Source organism: Mus musculus, chromosome X, assembly GCF_000001635.26.
Source record: "Mus musculus strain C57BL/6J chromosome X, GRCm38.p6 C57BL/6J".
Taxonomy (NCBI): domain Eukaryota; kingdom Metazoa; phylum Chordata; class Mammalia; order Rodentia; family Muridae; genus Mus; species Mus musculus.
The window spans coordinates 152,609,024-152,633,624 of NC_000086.7; the positions used below are offsets into that span (position 1 = coordinate 152,609,024).

The 24,601-nt window shown below is 41.4% G+C and overlaps 1 protein-coding gene across 12 annotated transcripts in view; it reads right to left on the bottom strand.

The window, feature by feature from the left end:
- Positions 1 to 485: 485 nt before the first annotated feature.
- The window catches only part of Shroom2 (shroom family member 2), a 161,280-nt gene continuing 137,164 nt past the window's right edge, over positions 486 to 24,601 (bottom strand). For 4 of the 12 annotated variants that reach the window (NM_172441.3, NM_001359161.1, NM_001290686.1 and 1 more), the window contains 5 exons: positions 14,103 to 14,312; positions 9,878 to 10,423; positions 8,170 to 8,332; positions 4,372 to 4,644; positions 486 to 3,771 (listed from right to left, as the gene is read on the bottom strand). In NM_172441.3, the coding sequence (NP_766029.2) occupies positions 3,505 to 3,771; positions 4,372 to 4,644; positions 8,170 to 8,332; positions 9,878 to 10,423; positions 14,103 to 14,312 (1,459 nt within the window). In that variant the 3' untranslated portion in view covers positions 486 to 3,504. Of the gene's footprint in view, positions 3,772 to 4,371; positions 4,645 to 8,169; positions 8,333 to 9,877; positions 10,617 to 14,102; positions 14,313 to 24,601 lie in introns of all 12 variants that reach the window. The other 8 variants (NM_001290684.1, NM_001359158.1, NM_001359163.1 and 5 more) reach the window with 4 other exon arrangements.

Below are 24,601 nucleotides of genomic sequence, written 5' to 3' on the forward strand. Positions count from 1 at the left end.
CATCTGTTCTCACACTCATTGAGTAGCCAAGGCTGGCCTTGAACTGCTCATTCGGCCTCTACCTATGGGGAAATGGGTACTATGGTGCATCTGTAAGAACGATGCCTTGAAAAGGATGACTATTAACCCTTGAATTAAAGTAATGTGCTGCTACTGAGGTCCCAATATGAGCCAGGTTACAGAAAGATGATGAAAGTTCCCATCAGACAAGGTATTTTGTGGTCAGCAAACATCACATTCAACAGATTAACTATGTATTCCAGACCCACTTTTCCTGCTACAAGCCCCAAAAGAACCTTATGTTTCTACCTTCATGTGCCCAGTAAGGTGAAAAAGAAACCTGTGGGAGTTAAGCCAGATTGCAAGAGAGCAGCAGAATGGACAGGCCATGGCCATGAGACTACAAAGATCAGAAAGGCTGCTCGGAAAGTGGTAGTACAAAGGACAATGTCATTAAAAAATAGCATTGTAGTAGGTATGTTAATGCATTTAAGATTTTAATTTTTGATTGAGTACACTCAACATGTATGCTGTTTATTTTAGTTTGTTTTTAACTACAAGGAAACCATTTATATTTCTAAACATTATTACCACTGATTTTTGTTGGGTCACACAATTATGACATGTGTGATAAGAAGTCACACTGTTGACTTAGAAAGGACAAAATACATAGCAGCCTGAATCAAGCTAAATCACAAGAATTTTATCTACTATGCCCCTTTAAGGATGTGTTTGGCACCCGTATATAGAAGGAAAAACTGTGCTGTGGGTCCAGCTGTGCACCACTCTAAGGACCAGGATTGCAGGTGTTCCCCACAGTGCCTGGCTTAGGCTATTTTCTGGAGGAGAAATGCTACTATTTGAAGTCAGAACACCATGTTCAAACCCTTCCCCATGGGCTACATGCCCAGCACTGGTATTTTTATTCTTTTTACAAAGCTATACAGTAGGAAATAAAGACATTCTACTTTCATCTGAAGAGACACTATTTATTTTGTTAAAGTCAAGCAAGAGGATCTGTTGATAAGTGGTAAGCATCAAGCATGAATGTGCATATTTGCCAGGGCAGAGTTCAGGGTAAAGCCACAAAAGCTGACCACAAGCAAGGTCAGTATATTTACAGAGAGTTCCATAGCTGTGCCCATGCCCATGCCTATGCATGCCAAGGACCAACCATTAGCACCAGATTGTTTCTTATGCAGTAATATCACAAGTCATAGACATATGTACATGGACTCTCTGGAATTCTTGGGTCCCTGCTAATCAGACATGGAACAGGCAAGCAGGGGATGGATAAGAAGGTCATAATTGTTATGTGTTTCATTACAAGCATGCTAGAGCACTACATATTGTTTCCCATAACAGACAAGCTTGAAGCAACATGAAAAAGCAGGTTACAGACAAACAAAATTCCATTACTCACATGTTACACACATATCATTAAAATGTTCACAACACTGTATTTGGGATTAAAGAACCACAGGTAAATAGCTTGGTGTAAATTAAAAACAAAATAGTCTGCAACACCTTGGATAGTTTGTGGAGAGCCAATATCGTGTTTTCTGACATGACCCACATTCACAGCAAAGGATGACCAAGTGGAAGGAGAAAGAGGCTGCAGTGGCAGATCAGGAACTTCAAAAGGTAGAATAGTTTCATTTAACAGGAATCAACACTTTTGCAAAGATTTTCTTCTGACTGACAGTGATAGGATGTCAACCATGTCATCCATGGTCTGCATATAAAATCTCGCCAATCTTGACTCAGCTGTATGGAGGACACTGTATCATCTTCACCAGAGCTTCTGCTGTCAACGTCTGTTCCTCTGGCTCAAGAAGCATGGATTCTGGTCCTTTAAGACAACTGTGTGTGGGAGTGTGAACACGTGCACATACACATGGATGTAAATGTGCATGTGTATTTTGGAAAAGGTGTGGCTACTGCTAAGAGAGGGAAATCTTCGTATATGCTGCAGTCTCAGGGGAACATACGAATTAAATAATCCCTTGGTAGAACAAAGACTAGTGATGCCTAAATACCAAGTCACCAAGAGACTTGCTCATCACTTACCATGCACTTAGTTACAGAAACACCTTTTGAACAACACCAAATCTACACACATTTAACATAAGCAAGTTATACACGCCATTGGTAGCTGAACATTTCCCATGTGTTTATCTGCCATACATATATCCTCTTTGGTGAAGGGTCTAGTCAAGTCTTTTGCCCACTTTTTTTTTTTCAAACAATTCCTACTATTGGATGTTGGAAGTTCTTTATACAAATCCTTTATCAGATAGATGTATGAAGTCATGAAGTGGGATATGCTGCTAAACCCAGAACTCAGGATGTGGAGGCAGGAGGATCAGGAGTTCAAGGTCATTGGACTACATAGGGAGTTTGAAGCCAATCTGGGTTAGACTCTTCTAAAACAAACAAATAATAACAAAAACAAAATGAGCAACAAGTCAGACACATGATTTAAAAATGTCTTTTCCCAATCTGTCCTGTCAACTGGAAACCAACAGAATGACAGTGTAGCTTTCATGAATAACACTCTATTTGTCATCTTGCCATTTGAACTGTTAAGGACAAAACTCTGTTTCAAATGTAAGCACTAGTCACTCCACAGGACCTCTGACCACTAGATGGAGTCTTAAGTCTTAAGGTATGTGGCATGTGGCATGTGGCCCATGGTAACAGACATAAAAAGAGATAAACCACTGATTATCATTAAAGATCATATACACAAATTAGTGTTCCAGGGAAGGAAACTTCAAAATATTCCATTGGTCTCAGGAAATAAAAAGCAAGCAATAACATTATTAGTAGACACACTTTTATCCAATTAAAATCACTTGGCTAGAAAGTATTTAAGATGTGACAAGAAGGATACTAGATATCTGTTTAGGGTATTTCAAAACATGCACACAAGTTATGTGATAATTTTAATCTTGGAATGAATGGATCCAATATGTAGATTGTTCATTTTATAGTTAGTCTTTAACTACTAGGAAACTGTTCATGTTTTCCACACATGAATAAATATCATCACTGATTTTTACTGAGTCAGAGAATGTCACCATGACAGAATGAGGAATGCTCACATTGTTAAATGAACAAGGACAGAACACACAGCAGCCCGTGTCTGGCTAAATCACAAGGGTCTTTCCTCTCATGCACTGTAGGACTGTATTTGGCATCTACACGAGGGAGGAACATTGGTGCCACTGCTGCAAAGGAGGGCTAGAGAACCCTTGTTGTTTAGCAAAGCCTGGCATTCTGTGAAATCACATGTGATATGAAACTATGTTCAGCAAACCAACAGAAATGAAAATCATAAATAAATCATCACATACTAGCAGGACATTATTGCTTTTTTACTAGCCTCGTGGCTCCAGAGTATGTCTCTCCAGAGATGGGCAAATAGGCTTGGGTTCACTCTTATAGTCTCAGGCATTAATCTCCAGGGCTTGGTGTCCACCTTCTGTAGGAATGTGCCTCTCATTTGCTTCTCTCAGGCTGTAGGCTGTCAAACAAACACTTGAGCTGCTCTTCACCCAGGTGGATTTTATCTTCCAGCTCTCGCTGCTCAATGATGAGAGCTGACTTCATCTTCACGAAGTGCTCATAGTCAGCCAGGTTCTCCTCGCTGAGGTAGGTAGCCAGGATGTCGAACACAATGCGCTCACGGCGGTCCAGGTTCTCTTTAAGCTCCTTGGCATCCTCGTGCTGCTGAGTTAGGACTCTCTGTTTCTCCAACAGTGACTGCTATTAAGGGGAAGGGAGACAGAAAGTTCAGTCGAGGCAGGACTAAAGTAGAGGCTGGCTAACCACTGAGAGGCCCTGCAGGGTTTGGAGACTTGGAAATCTTGAAGCCACATGGGATGCCCATAGGAATGACTAGGATGTAGTCTACATGTAACTGTGGCTAGCTTCTCTACAGTTCTTCCTTCCTTACCCCTCCCAAAAGCTACTCGTAGGCTCCTTCTCAGTTTCCTGTCTCTGTCTGTGCCTTCTTTTCCATACTATGCAAAGAATGTAGACTTTGACTAAAATACAATCTATGAAATAAAACCAGAAAGGAAGACACTTCTCTTCTTTTGAGTACAAGAAAACTGAGGATACACATGGTGGTACATGCTTATAATGCCCCTGACTCCCTGCATCTACTTATCTTGTTCTGTCATTTGAAAGGAAACCAAGAGAATGGACCCCAGATGTATCAGGGCACCATGCTCTAGAGAGTACACAGGCCATGCACAGATAATACGATGCTTCTAAGAGCTGACTTTCTTAGCATCTTAAGGACAGCCACTCTGAAGGATTCTCAACACTTCCCATTTCCCAGACAGATGTGTTTGCATGTACCCGATCTCCAGGAGAAGGATTGTCATCTAAATTATTAAGGGCATTTTCCACACGGGCCAGGCGTCCTGACAGTGACAGCAGGAGGTTCACCACTTTGTCCAGGTCTCCAATGAACATCCGGAACTTGTCAAACTCATTGGGCTTGCAGACATCTTTCACAATGGCTTCCACCTCATCCCCAAGAGCATTGTTGGCTTGGATGTCTTCCAGCAGGCTCTCACGTGCTTCCCGGAGCACCTGCAGCTTGCGGCTGATACTGTCAATGAGCTCTTGCTGTAGGGCACAGAGAGGCATGGAGATATTTGTTAGGATGACCCCAAGCTGTTGCCCAAAGTGTAGACAAATTACATACAGCCTAGGCAGAATTCAGCCAGATTGGGTGTGTTAGTCTTTGCATCATCAAATAATGGGGGGTTTTGTAAAACCATGAGAAGACCTCCTGGTTAAATATAAGCTTCCTTGTTTATATGAGCCAAAGAGGTAAGTCAGCAGATAAGGGTGCTTGTTGCCAGTCTGATGACTTTATGTGTCCCAGTACAGGGGAACGCCAGGGCCAGGAAGCGGGGGTGGGTGGGTTGGGGAGCAGGGCGGGGGAGGGTATAGGGGACTTTGAAGATAGCATTTGAAATGTAAATGAAGAAAATATCTAATAAAGAAAAAAGAAAAGTATAATGATCCACATGGATACACATGCCATACTGAATCATCTTACTTTAAAATTTATTTTAAAAAATTACACTAGAAAAAAAGAAAAGAATAAGTTTTATTTATTATTATTTTTATTTTTGTGTGTAGTCTTAGGAATGAAACTCAGGACCTCTTACATGTTAGGTATGTACTCTGTCACTGAGCTATATCCCTAACCTTAAAGCACTAATTTTGTTTCTGGTGTTTTATTGTTACTGTTGTTGAGATAGTCTTTCTGTATAGTCCGGAGTGGCCTACAATCTATGGTCCTCTTGCTTCAACCTCAATGCTAGGATGATGGGTGTACCCTGACTTCACTGTATGTGTATATGATGTACATGTATGTGTGTGAAAGCCAGAGGTTGACATGAGTGTCGCTCTTGATTGTCATGGTATATTGAAGCAGGGCCTCTCACTTGAAACTAGACAATGATGAATTGATGAATTGGCTATTTTAGCTAGCCAGCTTGCTCTGTAGAGTCGCTGTCTTTGTCTCCTAAGCACTGGGATTACAGGCAGAGTGACACATTCATTATATATTTATGTGTGTTCTGAACTCCAATATTCATGCTTCCATAGTAAGCATTCTACCCAAGAGCCATCTCTCTAGCCATCAAGCATTGATTTTCAAAGAGCAAAAGTAAAATAAAATGTGGAGTTGGATATAGTTGTTCATGCCTGTCTAACACTGAAGTGGCTGAGGAAGGAAGGCTGTAAGACCAGCCTGGGCTACATATGAAGTACCAGGCCAGACAAGGCTATGTAGCAAGATTCTCTCTCAAAAACTAAAGTAAATATAACAAATACAAATGTGTATAGCACACACAAAGAACCCCACCCCTCATGCACACACACTTTTTTGTTTTAATTAAAAGGAAGATTGGGATGCAATTTATGGGTAGAGTACTTTCATCCCAAAAATGGGGTGGATAAACCGCCAAATTAATCTTTACTATCTAAAAATGTAAGTCTGGCTGAGTGTGTTGTTGCAGGTATGAAATCTCAGAACCCAGGAGACTGAAGCAGGAGGACAAGTTAGAGGCCAGCCTGGATTCCATAACAAGTTATAGGTCAGTCTGAGCTATATAACATGAGTCTATGTCCAAAAAAAAGTAAATAAAATAAAAAATGTTCAAACTTTGATTCCCTGAGACCCAAAGTAGTTGCTTCTAATGACACAGTATCCTAGCTCCTGGTGCCTCTCAGAGCAAATACAGACACTATACAGACAAAGGGGGGTGAGATCACTTTTAAATTGTTTTTGGGGGTGGCATTTTTTCTTGCTTTTGTTTGTTTGTTTGTTTTACCAGACAGGATTTCTCTGTATAGCCCTGGCTGTCCTGGAACTTACTTTGTAGGCCAGGCTGGCCTTGAACTCAGAAATCCACCTGCCTCTGCCTCCCAAGTGCTGGGATTAAAGGCGTGCACCCCCCCCCTCCCCCCCCCCCCCCCCCCCCCCGCGGCTGGGATGACATTTCTGAAATGGACTTGCTATGTAGTTCTGGATGGTGTACAAGCTGGCTATGTATCTCAGACTGACCCTGAACTTGTGCTAACCCTCTTCCCTCTTCCTTCTGAATGCTAGGATTATAGATATGTGCTACCATACCTTAATTTTAAAATATTTAGATATACTTTGTAGGGTAGAGTGTTAGAGAAAGAACCCAGGGCCTAATACAAGCTGGGTAAGCATTCTCCCAATGGGCTATGTCCTTGGCCAGGGTATGCACTTCTAAATGCACTACAATATGAAATAACAAGGCCTAACTGTAAGGAAAGTGTATGTACAGTGTGGCCTAAATTAAAATGCTTCAAATTCTATGACTTGTTCTATGAGGACAAAAATTGAAGATGTTGTTTTTTAAAATACGAACATGCAACTAGAATAAAATACATAATAATATAATTCAAAGTCTCTTGTGAGACCAAACACCCATCTCCATATTTAATTCCCAGAATCCACTGAAATGATGTTTTTAATGTATAAATAGTTCATGGTATTCCCTCCCTAACATTTCTAAGGTAATTAAGATCAATCTATGCTATCTTTCAAATTACCAGGTTGGTAGCAGTAGAGATAACACTGTCCTTGCAGTGACTGTCATGGGTGCCACATAAGGTGATCCTGAATTAATCTCCAACCTTCTTTCTTAGTTCCCAAAGCTGAAGCCTTACCTTCTGCTGCTTCTCCCCAAGACCACCAAGCTCTTCCCATAGGGCATCTACGCCTGCTTCACTTTTCCCTCACACAGCACTCACTTATGGGGCTTGAGCTCTGGCACTGATCTGGGTCTCTACAATCAGGCAGTTCTCTCTCTCTCTATTCACTCACCCTGTTCCAACTGTCCAATACCTGATGTAGAATAACAAGGGCTGGCAAACTTTTCCCATGAGGGGCTAGAGAGGAGCTATTTTACTCCTTGTAGGTTGTTACATGGTCAGTGACAGTCAATATTTAAACAAATGGATGTGGCTATGTTTCAAAAAACCTATTTCCAAAAGTAGGCAGAACAGTAAGGTTTACCAAGCCTATGTTAGACATCTTTTTGTTGTTGGTGGTGGTGGTATTGTTGGTGGTGGCCTTACATAATTCCTGAGAACACGGGGACCCTTACAGAGAGCTCCTTTCTCTAGTCTGCCTACAAGGGTTTTGTAGAAGGCTTAGAATACAATTAAGCATGAACAGCTTATTCATGCCAATGCCTTCCATGAAAAGCAAGCACAAATGCCCTCAGAGATGCTGTGGAAGGTATCTGCTGAGGTGAGTGGTCCTAGTACCTTTCAATGGCCCAGCATATAATTTTGAGGGAAGGGTTACTTTAGTTTTTGAAGAAGGATCTCACTGTGAAGCCCAGGCTGGCTTTGAACTTACCCCGCAGCATCAACTGTCTGACTCACTCTCCTGCCTCAGCCTTCTCAGTGCTGGGATTATAGGCATTAGTCACCATGCTCAGAAGGCAAGGAATTTTGTTTGTATAAAGGCAGATCTTGCAATTTCTCCCAGGCTGGTCCAGAACTTCTGGCCTTAAATGATTCTCTTCCCTCAGCTACCTTAATAGCTGTGAGTTGGAGCTACTGAACTGGCATCAGACTTGTACTTCTCTTTCTTACCTTCTTAACAGAAAGGTCATGATCCAAGTCACCTGCTGAATACTCTTCAGGCTCCTGCAGGTCCTTCATCTTGATAAGAAGCTCTGCTTTGGGGGCTGATGTGCTGTAATAGGTAGAATTGGTGGCCAAGGACACAACCCCTGGCATACCTGGGTCCTGTTTCCTGGGTGAAGAGGCCAAAATTTTAATCAGCTGTGACACATGCCCACTCTTTGAACTTAGTACCTAGGTTGTAACAAATGGCACGGAGAGAAGGACAAGAACCAGGGAAATGAGAAAAGAAGACTAAGCCCAAAATGTTTTCAAAAACAAAATAAAAAAACTTTTTCTACTAATATAAGATTCACAGACTGTTATTCATTTCTGCCATTGTTTTTTAGTAGTAATTTAGAAACTGTGGACCTTGCCATATTGGGCAAGTACTCTCATACCTAGCTATATCCCCAATCCAGGCTATAGGGTCTTAATTTTTAAAAACATGTGTGTGTGTGTGTGTGCGCGCGCGCGTGCACGCGCGCGCATGCTTATGCATGTGTTGGGCTATCCTATGCTCTGCTGAATCTTGAAAACAACCTCTGGGTTCTACATACTAGATACCAACTCCATGCCCCCAGATATAGCAAAGAAAAATGTCTTTAGACACTGTCACATGGTCACATGCCTTCTGTGGAAGCAAAACTGTTTTTCTTATCCCATCAGTGATTTGTATTACATTCAAGGCCGTGCGCATTCTAGGTAAATACTTTACCTCTGAGTTGCATCCTCAGCCCCTAGGTAACTGAAACTTAAACACACAGAAACATCTCTAATGAGAGAAAATGCTGTTCAACTAGAGGCAGACTTTGTAATGTGCTTCAAAAGTAGGTGAAAGGCAGGCAGACAAAAAGAGATACAGATTAAATATATGGAAAGATTACATGATAGCTGTAGAGACCAACCTAAGATAAATAGCCAAGTGTGGTAGCACATACGTGCAACATCAGCTGTTAGGAATCTAAGGCAGGAAGATTTTTTGAGTTCAAAGCCAGTCCAGTTAACTTGTCTCAAAACAAAATAAAATGGGTGTGACTTGTAACTTAGTGATGACAAATTTACCTAGTATATAAGAGGACCTAGGTTCTATTTCAACATTACCAAGAAGTGTGTGGGAGGGAGATAGGTAGGTATGGTGGTAGATCCTATAAATCTAGCATTCAGGAAGCTGAGGTAGCAGGATCAAGTTTAAGGGAGCCCAAGCTTCTTAGAGGGACCCTACTTCAAAAACAAATGGATGGACAGGCACATCATATGCATATTAAATACAGAGATTAGATGATGGACATAAGACAGGTAATGGGGTGGACAGTTAGCTTCATATTAGTAGATGGGCTATTTCACACACTATAAGATCTTTAGTAGTACCTACTGTCTTTCCACTAGATGGCAGGAGTGCCCCATTCTCCAGAGTGATAGACAAAACTGGAAAGGATTTAGCTGTAAGCTAAGGACATTTGCTGCAGTGGGCATCATCTTGCCTCTGCTAGATCCAGGTATGGTAATTTTAAACCTTACCAAACAGTGCTAAGGTTGAGGACCCCAAGGAAAACCATCACCTGTCCGCAGAAGCAATCATGATTATAGATACACCCCCTGAGTCCCTTCTTTCACTTCTAAGCCTATGAGATAGGGACTGAGAAACAAGCAGCTATGGTGTGTGCCATCTACTTACTTGTCCTCTGTGACTCTGGGTAAGGGGACTTTGGGGAGCAGCTTTCTCCGCTGCTGAGCTTCCTCTAGGAGGTACTCATCTTTGGGAAAAATTCCCTCCATCAGATCCATGGTAGTTTTGATCTTCACACTGGGGTCCAGGATGTCAGCCAAAGACTTGTCCTTTCCCACAATCTCCCTGGCTAATTCTTCAGACTTCAAGTCATCCATGGTTTTCTCCTTGGCCTTCCCATAGTTGAGTGAGGGAGGGGAGGAACAGCTATCTCTGACAGGAGGTGCAGGCGTGCTGGGTGGCCGGGGCTCTGGAGGGCGGGCTCTATGAGGAGCTTCCACCTCCTGTCGTGTGTACACACAGAAGCGGGAGTAGCATTGCTCTGATGTACTCAGTGTCTTGATCTGGTCCCTCTCCAGCCCACTGGGCAGTGGGGGCAGCTCAGCTGGGCACGCGAGACTCTGACGACTCTCCTTCTCGGGCTGGCTTTCTGAGTGCACAATTTTTATGGGCACCATCTTCACAGTGGTGTTGTTGTCCATCACCCGCTCGATTCTGCAAAGATAAGGGCTGTCCTCTGAAATCTTGACATGTACAGATTTCCACCCACGACCCACACAGGGATCCCAACACAAAGACCCACTGTCAACCAGCCAAATAGAAAGATAGCAGAGGATGGAAAGTGTCCTCATCTGACCCCTCACGGTCTCTGGATGCCTAGCAGTCCAACTCAAACTCTGTCACACACCTGGACAAAGACAAAGAGATCCTGAATGACATAAGAACTGTTTAACACTCATTTTTGTTTTCTTATGAAAATAGGCATTGAATTCCCAAAGGGCTTGCATTGGGAAGACAAATGCTCTATCGCATGAGCTATGGCTATAAAATACTCTTTGATTTCTTGTTTTTATTCTGAGGGCAATACAAATGCATCAAGTACCATTTATTAATTCGCCCTTTGTAGGAAAAATCATCAGTGGACAGAATCACCACAAACTTAAAAGTAGGCTGTTGCATATCAGCAGGTACCTGGGTGTTCCTCCTTCTCCCTAGAATACATATTCAGAGTTGCTGTGTTTAGAATTATTGCTGAGCACCTCTACCCATGGGTTCCACTCTGGGGCTTTGCCATGTGTTCCATGTGTCTCCCACATACTGACACCTAAAGCCACCCTGTGAGGGATACCATGCAGTATACTGAGAACTTACTTGTTCTGTATTAGTCTCAGTGACTCACCCAGGGCAAACATAGTTTAAAAACTATAAGTTTCTAGCTAGGCATAGTAACTCATGCCTGTAATCCTAGCACTAGGGAAGCTGAGGCAGGAGGATTGCTGAATTTCCGGCCAGTCTGTCATAAATAGCAAACGAAGTCAAAGAAGGGGGGAGGGAGAGGGAGAGGGAGAGGGTGCACCAGCCAGTATTCACTGGGACAAAAAGCCATTTCCTAGACTCACACACTGTTTCACCATGAAGCCCATTGTGCTCACTGTAGCTCTAGTGACTTGAGAAGCTAGAGTACCCTGAGCTGACTGGCATGAGAAAATGGTATACAGTTTGTCTACCACACACGTCATCTTATTGCATTTCCTACTGGTATGAAAAAAAAACCAAGTATATGTACCCAAATTCTTAGGTTGATTTTTTTTTGAGATAGGCTCTCACTATTTAGACCAAGCTCATACAGATCTGTCAGTCTTTCCTCCAGATGTCCTGAAAATTGAGCCTCATGAATAGTATGAGTGTCTTTATTAAAGAACAGTAGAGAACTTCCTGCCTCCTCTACCATGTGAGCACACAAGAAGGTGTCATCTATGAAGCACTTTTCTGAATCTGCCACACCTTCTTGACCTTGGTCTTCTAGTCTCTAGAAACAGGAAGGAGCAAGCCATGTCTGTTGTTTCTAAGCTACTTAGCCTGTGGGGTTCTATTAAAGTAGAAACTACCAGACTAGAGCTTTTCTCTCCAGATCCCTAACAGTGCTACCAATTGAAAAATGACTAACACAGCTGAGGCACACACATAAAACTGTGGATTTAACACAGTCACTGGAGACTGTGCTGGTTGGTATTTTTGTTAACATCACACAAGCTAGAGTCCTCTGGGAAGAGGGAACCTCAACTGGAAAATGCCTCCATCAGATTGGCCTAAGTCTAAATCATTTTCATGATTAATGATTGATGTGGGGGGCCCCTCCCACTTTGGCAGGAGGCCCTGGGTTGTATAATAAAGCATGCTGAGTACACTGTGGGGAGCAAGCCAATAGTAGTGGTTCTCCCTCCAAGGTCTCTTGCTTCAGTTTCTGCTCATACTTCCTTTAATGGTGGGTGAACTGTAAATTGTGAGAGGAAAGTGACCCTTTCATCCCCAAGTTGCTATTGGTCATGGTATATAGCATAGCAGTAGGAACCTAACTAAGAGAGAGATGCAAAAACAACATAACTGATGTCCTTTCTAAACTTAATCTTTATTGTTTGATAATTTCATACCTACTTATGTTTTCATCAAATCCACCCCACATTCCTCCACTATTCCTTCTCACTTTTATGTTTTGTTTTGTCTTTTAAAACCACTGAGTTCACTTAGTGCTGTTAGTATGTGCATAAGTGCAGGACTATCTATTGGAGCATGGGGAGCCTTTCAGGGGCCACATCTTGAAAGAAAACTGACTCTCCCTCTCCCAGTAGCTACTGATTGCCAACAGCTTCTTAGATAGGGGATGGGACTTTGTGCTTCCATTTATGCTGGGATTTGTATGGCTTGATCTTGTGCATGCAGTCAAAGGCACTGTGAGCTCACGTGCACAACTGCCCTGTCCTGTCTGGAAATCAGTTTCACTACAGTCATTTACTACCTCTGCTACTCTTCCACAATGATCAATGAACTTTGGGAAGAGGACGTGTAACACTGATGTTGCATTTAGGGTTGAAAACTTAGAAGTTTCATATTTTCTGCATGTTTAAAAGTTGTAGATCACTGTGTTAATTGCTATCTATTACAAAAGAAACTTTTCTGATGAGGGTTAAGAGATACAAACACTTAAGGGAGGGTTTAATGCTAAATCCACATAGCAGAATGATAGCAGTTCTCTCTTACAGTCTATGCACTGTTAACAGTAGGAGACATTAAGTTCTGTTTTGTGAAACAAGTCTTAAAACCTTCCTTAAAATTTCTGTCACTATTGCATGAGTAGGCATATCTTGTCAGTTCATTATTATAGTTCCCAGAGTTCAAAGCTGGGTAAGGCTATTAATTACTCCCCTAGTATCATCCATAACACCTTCTTATACTATGAAATGCTTAGCTAGTGGGAATAAAGCTTTAATGTCGTTACCAACTTCTTTTCTCCATGTTTTACGACTCAAGTATGTGGTGTCTTCTACAATAGGCAATAGGCATGAAGTTCTGGAAGGTAACTGAGAGCAATGACAATAACCTATTATGGTTAGGGTCTATGAGACCTCACTGACCAATAACTTGAAAAGAGGTAACCCATGGCACTCGGCCTTTTATCTGGGTTATTCCAGAGTTTAAAGGGGTTAGGCTGAGAAGCTAAGGATATAGCTCCTTGAGTCCTTGGCCATCTTAGCACTTTGGAGGTTAGAGGCAATAGGATAAGGAGTTCAAAGAAAGGTCAAGTTACATAGACAGCCTAGGCTACATAGTGGGTTCAAGACCAACCTAGACTATACATCAAGAGCCTGTCTCAAAAAGCAAATAAAAACTAAAAGAGTGAAGGAGTATTTTTTGTTTTGTTTTGTTTTTTTGAGACAGGGTTTCTCTGTATAGTCCTGGCTGTCCTGGAACTCACTTTGTAGACCAGGCTGGCCTTGAACTCAGAAATCTGCCTGCCTCTGCCTCCCAAGTGCTGGGATTAAAGGCGTGCACCACCACACCCAGCTTGTGAAGGAGTATTTTAAAGACTATGAAAATACTGGACATTACTCAACTTTACTTAAAGATCTTATACTTAGGCTAAACCTGATTTTGATCATTGGCAAAACATGCATAGTTGGCATGTATCAGAGTGTAAGGCAAATGAAATGCATTAAGTTCAAAGGGGATCCTGATGTCACTAAATCACAACTGGTCGATTGAGCTGTGTTCATCCTCCACACAATTTTCCGTGACTGAGTTTTACCCCAGTGCTTGAAGCTGCAGCAATGCTCCAGCAACAAACACTCGAAGCCTGCATGGGATATATACAGAGCATGCTGTCATAAGACAATACCTTGCTGAGTTGTCTTCATGGATAAGCAGGGGAGGTTTATCTGTCAGCTTCTGTGGGGCAAACTGAGGCGAAGGGGAGCGAGAAGTTTCCATGGCTGACGTCTGTAGGTGTTGACACTTGGAAGAGAGCTGGGTTTCTGGTTGAGGGAAAGTTGTGTCTTCATTCACATGCTGGCTGTCTTGCGGCTGGGCACTGCTGAGCACAGAGGAGCTGTGAGAGAGGGACAGTCAAATCACATATATACATCCACGGACTCAGTAAATGATGTTGGTAAGGACTTGTGGACAGCCACAAGTAAAGCCACAGGTGAAGATGTACTGTCTAGGCCCTAGTACTTCCTGGGCTCAAGATTAGGCAATCAAGGCCTCTTTAGGGTACAGGGTCATGCTCATTAGCCACAAAGTGTGTTTCTGAGCAGGCAGGGGGTGAAGGGGGAATCCTGGACTTGGGGTCCCGAGTCACCAGTGTGTACTCCTCTGAGTATGTATACTCTCGAGGTAGAGTCCCAGATTAGTCCAGGCTCCACAGATTAGATTAGAGCTCCACAGGAGGGAGCTCTGGGTCTTTCTTGGAGTGGGACAATTCAGGCAATATGGGATTGGCCTTTGAGTTGTTTCAGTAGCTCCTGCAGTGTTCTCAGACTAACTTCCTAACACAGGGCATCAGCTTGTCTAGAAGATGATGGAATAAAAATTAGGCAAAAATTCCAATTAGGATCTTTTCTCTTGGATCACTTTAAGGACTACATATTTTTTTAACACCTGTGCTCACTGCCACTTGTGATCTGTAACATATGTTAAATGTTAGGCTATATGTGAAACATGTTATATAAGGAATATATGAGGCATTAATGACACATATACACAAACCTGGTACACACACACACACACACACACACACACATACACACACACACGTATATATATCAACTACATTTCTTTAATAACCCCCTAAAATAAAATAAATACCTAAAATAAATACCCTCTCTTAAAAAGAAAAATCATGTTTTTGTGAAAATTGTCAGATCCACATATATTTGGGACTATTTACTTCAAGTTGTAATATTTTTACATGACTTATGGGAAATGCTCATATACACAGGGCCTTTCTAAGATGTGCCAAGAATCAATTCAATCATAAAAACCTTAAAATTAGACATGCAAAATGAGAAAGACAACTGCTTATTGGAAGCAGCTATGAGTTACAGAGTTTTCCCTTATACTATCATATCACATGAACATGCACATATACACATAGGCCTGCCCATGACACACAGATAGAAGCTGGTGTGGATGTATAATTGTCTATGCCATTATTAAAGCCTATGCATTAACTACCAGCAAACTTAAAACAACTCAGAGTGTAGTGCCTCTGCCAACATACTACACCAAACAAAGCCCAAGGAGAAAAACGAACCTCTGATTTAAGGAAAAGAGCAATTCTCAATCTAAGATTGACTTCTGGGCTGGGCATGGTGTTTCATATAATCCCTGTATTTGGGAGGCCAAAGTGAAAGGAATGCACCTAGTTAAAAGCAAGCCTAGGCTACAAAGTGAGTTGTTTCAAGAACAATCAGTTGATTTTTGAGGGATAGAGTATATAGCTCAGTGGTTGAATGCTCGCCTAACGTGTCAAAGCCCTAAGTTTGACTCAGAGGTTGGTTGGTGGGAGTGGGGGTAGGGGTAGAGCATACTACCAAGAAAACTTTGCTACTGACTCAGACAAGCACAGCACATATATAAGTAGCATTGAGAGGATATATCCTAGTCATTGAGAAGAGGAACCCATCCCTGTTTCATACCTAGAGTACTTGAGGTTCTGCACTTGTTACAACCTGCACATGATATATAATATCAGTGTTACAGGTGGGATCTGCAGGGCTATCATGTCAGTGCCCTGTCTTGTGGATAACCCTGTTGTGTCCTGGGGAGATGGGAGGGGAAGGTCCCTTCCTGGGTTAACATGTTCCAGAATAGAGCAGAACCAATGCCTCTCTGCTGCCCTGTATCCCTGCAAATAGAAGTAGTTAAACTCCACTAGCAATGGAGCTAGAAACTGATATCCTAATGACATAGCAGCAATAAAGGCTCAGAGGAAATTATTTCCTCTGGTAGAGAGGATGAAATCTCTGGCCTGTGCAGAGATTTAACATTCCTAGACAGGTTATTGACCTAGCTAAGGAACCATCCCTCAAGAGGGTGGGTTCATCTTCAAATCCTGCTAAAAATGATAGAAAGAATAGCTTTTTAATTAGATAATGTACTTTTGCTTCCCTGAATTCCTGCTCCCCAGTGTAGTCCCTACAAGCGTCGGCCTGACTTAGAAAGGTTTAACTTTTTCTTTTGCTGTTTGTCTTTTCTTTTCAATGCTGGCCAATGCCTAAATATACTTTCCCTAATACTTTTGACTTTTTCATTCTTTTTAGGCAGAAACCAACTAAGCTACATCCCACCCCTCTTTTCATTCTTTCTATAAAGCTCTGTTCCCCACCATATGGTTGAACCTCTATACTGGCTTAACTCAATCAGTGTTGCTTCTTCTTTCTCTCCTCCACTCTCTCCCTTCTGCAAAGCTGCTTAAGTTTACAGCTTGCCTACCCTGGGGTTCTTTTAAACTCTAATGAAATTGTCCTCAAGCTTATGTTTGAGTCCATTCTTAATTCTTTTATTATAAGGGGACCCCAATTTCCCTGATATCACCAAGAAAAACAAACCACTTAGGTTCTCATGAGCCATTTAGGAGGCCAGGCACACTTGTGTTATTGCTCAGGAGATTAAAGACTGTTTAGAAAACAAACTTCAACAAAACTACTAAACTTACCAGAGCAAAAAAACAAGACTCAAAGAAGTGCCATTTTCTATTTGTAGTATACAGACGTTCACAGAAGCTTCTAGTTTGAAGTTTCACCAAAGTATCTTAAGCAGCATAGTGGATAGTTTAGGGAACAATACCTAGTTTAACAGCTGTTTTTGTTGCAAAACTCCTATTAGTGCCACTCCTAGCCATAAAGCTTAGTTCTTTCTGAACTTTCACCTGAATCAGTATACACACACCATCATTCATTATATATAATATATATATGGAAAATGAATTGATTACATTTCTGGCCAAATTCAGGGAAAAAGAAATTCTCAGTATGTCTCTGCCTTGCTCATAGCACCATCCAAATTTATATAAAGAGAAAACAAAGGACAAGAACTATGCACATGTAGATTGAGCTGTGTGGGAACTGGGAGATAAACCAGGGCTTTAGGTAAAGGTCATTTTGATTCCCGTCACCTGTGTCATTTCAAAAAAGTTGGAATATACATGAACTGCTTACCCTGCAGTTCCTGAAATGTAGTAGCCATGCTCCCAGTCAAAAGATCCTAGTACTTAGTATTATTGGATAAATAGTCACTGTATTATATAACCAGAATCAAATGAACTCCAATTTGTTGCTAAAATGTATGCATTATTAGTCACTCACATTAGTCACTCACAACTGTCCTCTTTTTCTCTTGGTCCTTTTCCAGCTCAAGCTTTCAGAATCAACATTATAGAATCACCAACTAATTTGAACTGTCGCAGTTAGTAAGAATCTATTAAACCAGGTCACAAATATATACAATAAAAAAGGACTAAAATGTAGCAATTTGGAGTTCTGTCAAAACCAAATTCAAATCTATGTTTTTAATGGTATCTAAGAGATATATAATACACACAGAGTCTAGTATGGTATATCTGTGATATGTTTGAATATAGGCATATTTATAAATAGATGTAAACTGTATATGCTATATATGTCATCTGTGCAGATATGTAAATGTACATGTGTGCCAGTGGTGTATGTATGGCAGATGTGTATGTGTGCTGTGCTATGCATCCTTACTGTGTTGTATGTTATACATGTATATGTGTGGCTGTGTATAAGTGGCTATGTCATGTACATATATCCCATGTCACTCTACTTGTTTGTCTGTCTGGATCTGCCCTCCATTTGTGCATATATTCTTCTGTCTAGGCCTACTTCTATGGCCTTCACAGTCTCACTCCTCATTTTTGCAGCTAAACTCCACCCAAGCCTGTGAATTCTACAGCTTGACTCACAGCAAACCTTCAACAGAGCTCATCATAATATACTCATTCCCACAGACACTCGTAATGCTGATTAAGATACTTGGCAAATTCCTGCTAATAAAACTGATGACATACTTTGTGGTGGCACCATAGAAAGGTACAGATGTGTCTGTTCTGGTATAGCATGGTCACAACACCAATGGGAGAAAACAGACAAAAATTCTAGAAATCTTGTTAACTCCACTATTATTTAAATTGACATATCAGATCCTGCTCTGGAGACAAGCAACCTCAGACCTCAATGGGAAGTTTCTGCATATGAGGAATGGCTGTTTTACTTCCAGACTCTATCTGCTCACTACAGCAGCTGAGGGATCTGGGTTCCATGCTCTCAGTTTGTGTTCTCTGCTCCCTGTAGTCAGATCTTGGGCATACCTGTCTTCTTACTACATGCCAACCCTATTACAATCTTCATGTCCCACCCTAGCATGGGACTCTAAAGTGACCTTACAGTTCATTTCTACTCAGCCTGTGCTCCTGTGTGTGGAGACCTATAACCTGTTTTCTTCAGTGTCTAAAAGGCAACCAATTATATATATAAGTACACTTGTTGCTATCACTCACTTTTAGTCAATGTGAAGAATGTTATATACACAGAGGGGTGGTAGGTACTTTTTCAAGATGCAAACAGCTAAGTCTTTGGTGAAATAACTTTATGTATGGACAATCTAGATAAACATTTGTTTTACTGCTCTATCGTCACTAATTAATTCACCACTGTTTGCTAATGGAGTTTATATCACCTTTATAGAGGATGATGGGGAAATTGTCCAATTCTTTTAGATGTGTTAATAAGCAAACACTATAGAGTCTTTTCCATCCATTTTTGGATTTTGTTGTCAATGACAGGAACAGGACTCGGATTCATGGTCAGTTATTGCTCTATCAATGGCATAGCGTATGAGGCCTTAGTAAAATATGAGTCTCATGTATCCTAGGGATTTTGCTGGCAGATACTTCAAATCATAATCCATGGTATAACCAGCCTGGTGTTATCTAACCAGTAAACAAACCTGAGGATGCTTTATATCCTTTCAGATTCATGGTCATCACAGGCTATACTGTGTCACATAGGTGTACATTACTCACTTTTCTTGTTACTGTAATAAAATACCCAATAAAACATAGAAAGAAAGCTTTCTTTGGACTCCTGGTTTCGGAGGCATTTCAGTCCATTATTATGCCACGATTCTGCAGGAAACCCAGGAGAGTTTAAAAACTGCAGAGTCCGATGCAATCGTCTTTTCAAGTCAGACTCAGATCACAGACCTTCCCACAGCGTAGGACAGGAGTACAACCACAAGCTTGGAAGGCTTGATGCTTATATACAGCATAGTTAGAGATTCTTTGAATACTTGGTAGGGGAGGTGGATGAGGCAAGTCATAATTCAAACACGATACCACTTGGTAGGGTGGAATTGAGGCTGAGAGGGGGATACTTCCGACCTAAGGAGTGTCTTTATGGGGACTAGTTTTATGACCGGCCACAACTGTCTGTGGCTTCTGATCACCTCTCTTCCATGATTCAAATGTGGGACCCTAATCTCCTTTTTCCAAGGACAGGCACCAGCTGCACCTGGAAGTGCCCAGCCAGTTATCAGGGAAGAATGCTAACCTCAGTGTCACAGAGGCGAGGGAGGCTGTCATCCATCTTACTCAAGCTGGTACCTGTGGCTCCTCAAGTTCTCTCAGGAGCGGCCAGAAAGGGGGAGGAAGCTTTGTGGTTATAGTAGGAAGGAGCAGGTGGTGGAGGAAGAGGGAACTTCTGCGAGAAAGCACAGAAGCAAGCCACCTGTGCACTTCATCATAGCTGAAGATGACATGGTGAAGTAGTTCGACGACAGTGGGAACATATGATGGAGCCTTTTCATATCTTAGTGGAACAGGAAGCAGAGAAAGCAGGCCAGAATAAGGATAAGGGGCAGGAATAACCTTCATCCCTATTTCTACCAGCTAGGCTCCACAACCATCAAAATTGTGCTATGAGCAGTGATTGAACAATTCAAACCATGAGTCTATAGGAGGCATGTCAGATTCAAACCATAGCTGGGAAGCTGTAAGCATCGAGGCACAGAGATCCCACAGCATAATGGGAGGATTTGGGTGGAATTCCTCTGAGCCATGCATCTAAGACACATTCAACAACAGATGGTCTGTCCATTGTACTCCATGACAAAATCACCATACAACTGCTAAGACACAAATCACACAACCTAGGCAGAATATAAAAAACTCAGGCAGAACAGCCTCGCCTTCTGAATTAGGAAGGGCATTCCCCCAAGAGGCCAAGCCAGCCACTCAGTGATTTATAAACATCAAGGCTACCAATAGAACTCTGGGCTATGACAGAACAAACTTTCAATAGATGATAACACTGAGTGTGGTAGTTTGAATAAGAATGCCCCCCCAGGCCTTAGGAGATATGACCTTGTTGAAGAAGGTGTGTCACTGGGGGCAAGCTTTGAGGTTTCAAAAGACAAGTGCCATTCCCAGTGTGTTCTCTCTCTGCTTCCTAATTGCAGATGAAGATGTGAGTTTTGAGATGTTCCTGCTGCCATGCTTATGTTTCACTATCATGGACTCTAACCCCCTGAAACCATAATTAAATACCTCCTTTAATAGGTTGCCTTGGTCATGGTGTTTTGGTACAACAATAGAAAAATAACTATGACACTGAGATATTTCCTCCTTTCATTAAAGCATGATGCAAAATGCTAACATGCCTTACGCATATTTATATATTGTCGAGAATAGCAATATACGCTGAAGAGGTGGCTCAGTGACTAAGGCAATTGCAGTGTAAGTGCTGAGAACCAATAATTCCATTGCTTCCATGTTGAGGTGGGAGGCCGAGAACAGGAGAATTTCTAAGTTTGTATGCCAGTTACCTGGTATGTGCAACAGTGAAACAATAAGAGTTCCTGCTTACAACAAGGAGGTGAGGACTACTATCTAAGGTTGTCTTCTGACCTTCACATATGTGATGTGGCATATACTTCTATTATAAACACACACCCTCTACCTACCTACACACACACACACAGAGAGAGAGAGAGAGAGAGAGAGAGAGAGAGAGAGAGAGGGAGAGGGAGAGGGAGAGAGAGAGAGAGCAATCAATGAATAGGAGCAGTTCTGCACTGTGGCCTGAGAATCACACTTGAGAGCTAGCTGCCCAGTTGGTTTGTGAAGTGCCCAATTAACTCATAGAACAACTAGACTGGAACCCAGAATCTCTGCCTTGGAAACAGCTGCGTTTCCAGGAAGGGGAAATGTCAACATCACTTAAGTCCCATGTTCTCTTTAGTTTCACATTTACAGTTTGAATGTGGCATCTCCTCTGGTTGTTGGTATAGAGAAAAGTGATTTGAGAAAGAGTAGACTTATTCATTATCAATCATAGATAACTAATCTGCCCTACAGAGGGATATATCAGCTAGATCTGTGTATAGAAGTCAGACAGCTAAGAGATAGGACACCCAAGTCATTCCATATATAAGTCTGGTACATGAGACCTCATGGTGAGCTCTTGGTATTTCTAACCACCCTTCCCACATTCCTGATACTTCTTAGCAGTCACATAAATTCCTTGTCCAAGTACAAGCAGGAAGCTCTTCCATCAACACAGCATCTCATAACTGTCGAATGAAGTGGGAAATGAGACAGTGAGATATGTCACTAGAGCACCAAAGAGGCAATCAGTTAACCAACTGACCAATCAACAAAGGCACAGAGTTCATCAGAAACATTTAAAGAGCATGAACATTTAAGAATAATGATACTGGTTAGAAATGCCAATTAATCATCAGACGTCCTAAAGCATAAGCAGCTGTAGAAGAGGGACTGTCTGATTATCCTCTGACTGTCCAATTTCCAGGGATGGAAACAACATGGTTGAGTATCTATTATTTCAAATGTTTGGGGGAAGAAGTATTTGAATTTGGAATTAAAAGACTTTTTGGACTATTTTCATGTATATATACATATTATATATATACATACATATATATATATGTGTGTGTGTGTGTGTGTGTGTGAATGAACCTAATTATATGGAACTTAATTATAAGCACGAATGCAGTAATTCTAACTTATGCCATGTACTTATATTTATAGATACACATTTACATTTTACATGTTTCATATATATATATGCATATATATATATGAAAGATAATTTTTAAAGATTTATTTATTATTATATCTAAGTACACTGTAGCTGTCTTCAGATGCACCAGAAGAGGGCATCAGATCTCATTACAGATGGTTGTGAGCCCACCATGTGGTTGCTGGGATTTGAACTCAGGACCTTCAGAAGAGCAGTCAGTGTTCTTAACCACTGAGCCATCTCTCCAGCCCCGAAAGATAATTTTAATATATTATTTTTAGTGTACCTGCATTTTGGCTGCAACTCATCAGAGTATAATGTGAGGTCAAATGTAGAAATTTGTCTTTTTGTGGCAATATGTAGGCACCGTTTCTGACTCAAGAGAATTTCAGATTTTAGGTTTGTGAATGATTAACCTGTAGTTGCTAAAGTAACAGACATATTATGCTTATGATGCTAAGGAAGAGAACTATTTCTGCAAGTTTTGTTAAAACATATGGATCTTTTTATTGAACAGCTTCCTGTGTTTTTCTTTGGGGATCTAGGGAAGATGTACTTAAGACAAGGTCTCACTATGCAGCCAAGATTGAGCTCAAACTTTCCACATGGCCCATGAAAGCCTGCTTGAACTTGAGTAGTTGAGATAGCAAATATACACTACCATACCCAGTTGTCAAAGTCTTGTGTGTTGCTGGATGTACTTTGGGGAGAACACAAGCCCAGAAGCATCCTGACATTGGTCATGTGTTTACTATAATTCCTCCTAGCTAAAGCTTTTCTCTCTATGCCGCCCTGTGTTTTTCATGCCATGTGGGAAAAGCAATTTAGAAAACCAGATGAGTTTTATTTCTTCAATGTCTTCACAGATGGATAAAAAAGGTTTGCAGTTTCCTTGGGACTTCATTTTAGCTTACAGAGACGCAGATGCCAAGTAATAGTGAAGTTGAATTGGAAAAAAGGATAAATCATTTGTGGTTAAGTGGATAGGGGAGAAGACATATTTAAAGAGAAATTTCACTCAAAGATGATGCAAACCCAAATTAACAGGCACTGACTTTTTAATAGTATTCAGTAATTTTTAAATGGGGGAGTGGGCTGGGGAAATGTCTGCTGTGCAAGCATGAGGACTTGAGTTTGGATCACCAGCATCTATGTAAAAGCTGGGTATAGTGGTATGTGTGTATAGTAACCCTAATGCTGGGGCAGGTATTGGAGACAAGAGGATGTCCTGAAGCTCAATTGGCCTGCCAGATGAATTATATTGATGAGTTTTAAGTTAAGAGACTGTCTCAAAAAATAAGGTGGAGAATGATCAAGAAAGCTACTGATACAGACTTCTGGACTCTACAAGCACACAAATACATGTACACAAGCACAGTGGCCTGAACTTGAGAGAGTATACTCTCTAACTGCTGCTCAACTATCCCAGGGATCTATGTATGCTCTTACAACATTTATTCTGAGAATCTGTGGCAAGGCCTTTCTCATTTCTGTGGCTCCATCCCTTCATACGTGGTCCCAAGATTTGATGTAGCAAGAAACTGGGCTCTTCTTAAAGTTAGTCAGAAGGCCCTGGCAGAGGGTTGAATAGTGAAGGATGACATGCCTCTAAATCTATTTCAAAACCAGCCTTCCAAGCAATTTGGATGTGAAGAAAACATTAAGAATCTGTTTTGCAAAACTTCCCTTCCCAAATTCCTTCTCTCCCACTTTTCTACCTATTACATGTATGTGGGTATCAAAAGCTATATTCCAGGCATTTTTATTCTTGGCTCGGAATGTCCCTTCCAAAAAAAATAATCATTATCTATAAAAATGGTGACACTGAAAGTTCCCTGGCACTAGGTCTAGGGGGAATCTACCCATATTCCAAGAGTCAGAACAACTTTCTGAGCCCTGGGCCAGGATATCTCTTTGAAATGAAATCTGTGGAGCTCCACTTAGGTGTAGCAACATTGCCTCACATTTAAAGAGGCCAGGAAACTTTGTTTTTAAAACCTCATTACACCCTCCACTACATAAACTCTTCTGTCTCCTTTCCTGGCATTCTCATATACATATTCTTTCTCTCTCTTCATCCTTCTCTCCACCTGTCCCCTCCCTCCCTACTTCTCTTGAGGTAGGATCTCATGTGTCTCAAGCTGATCTTGAGCTAACTATATAGCCAAAGACAGCCCTGGACTTCTGATTCTCCTGCTTCTATCTCCTGAATGGTGGAATTCAGGTGTGCACCATAATGCCCAGTTTATGTAGTACTGGGATTGAACCTAGGGCT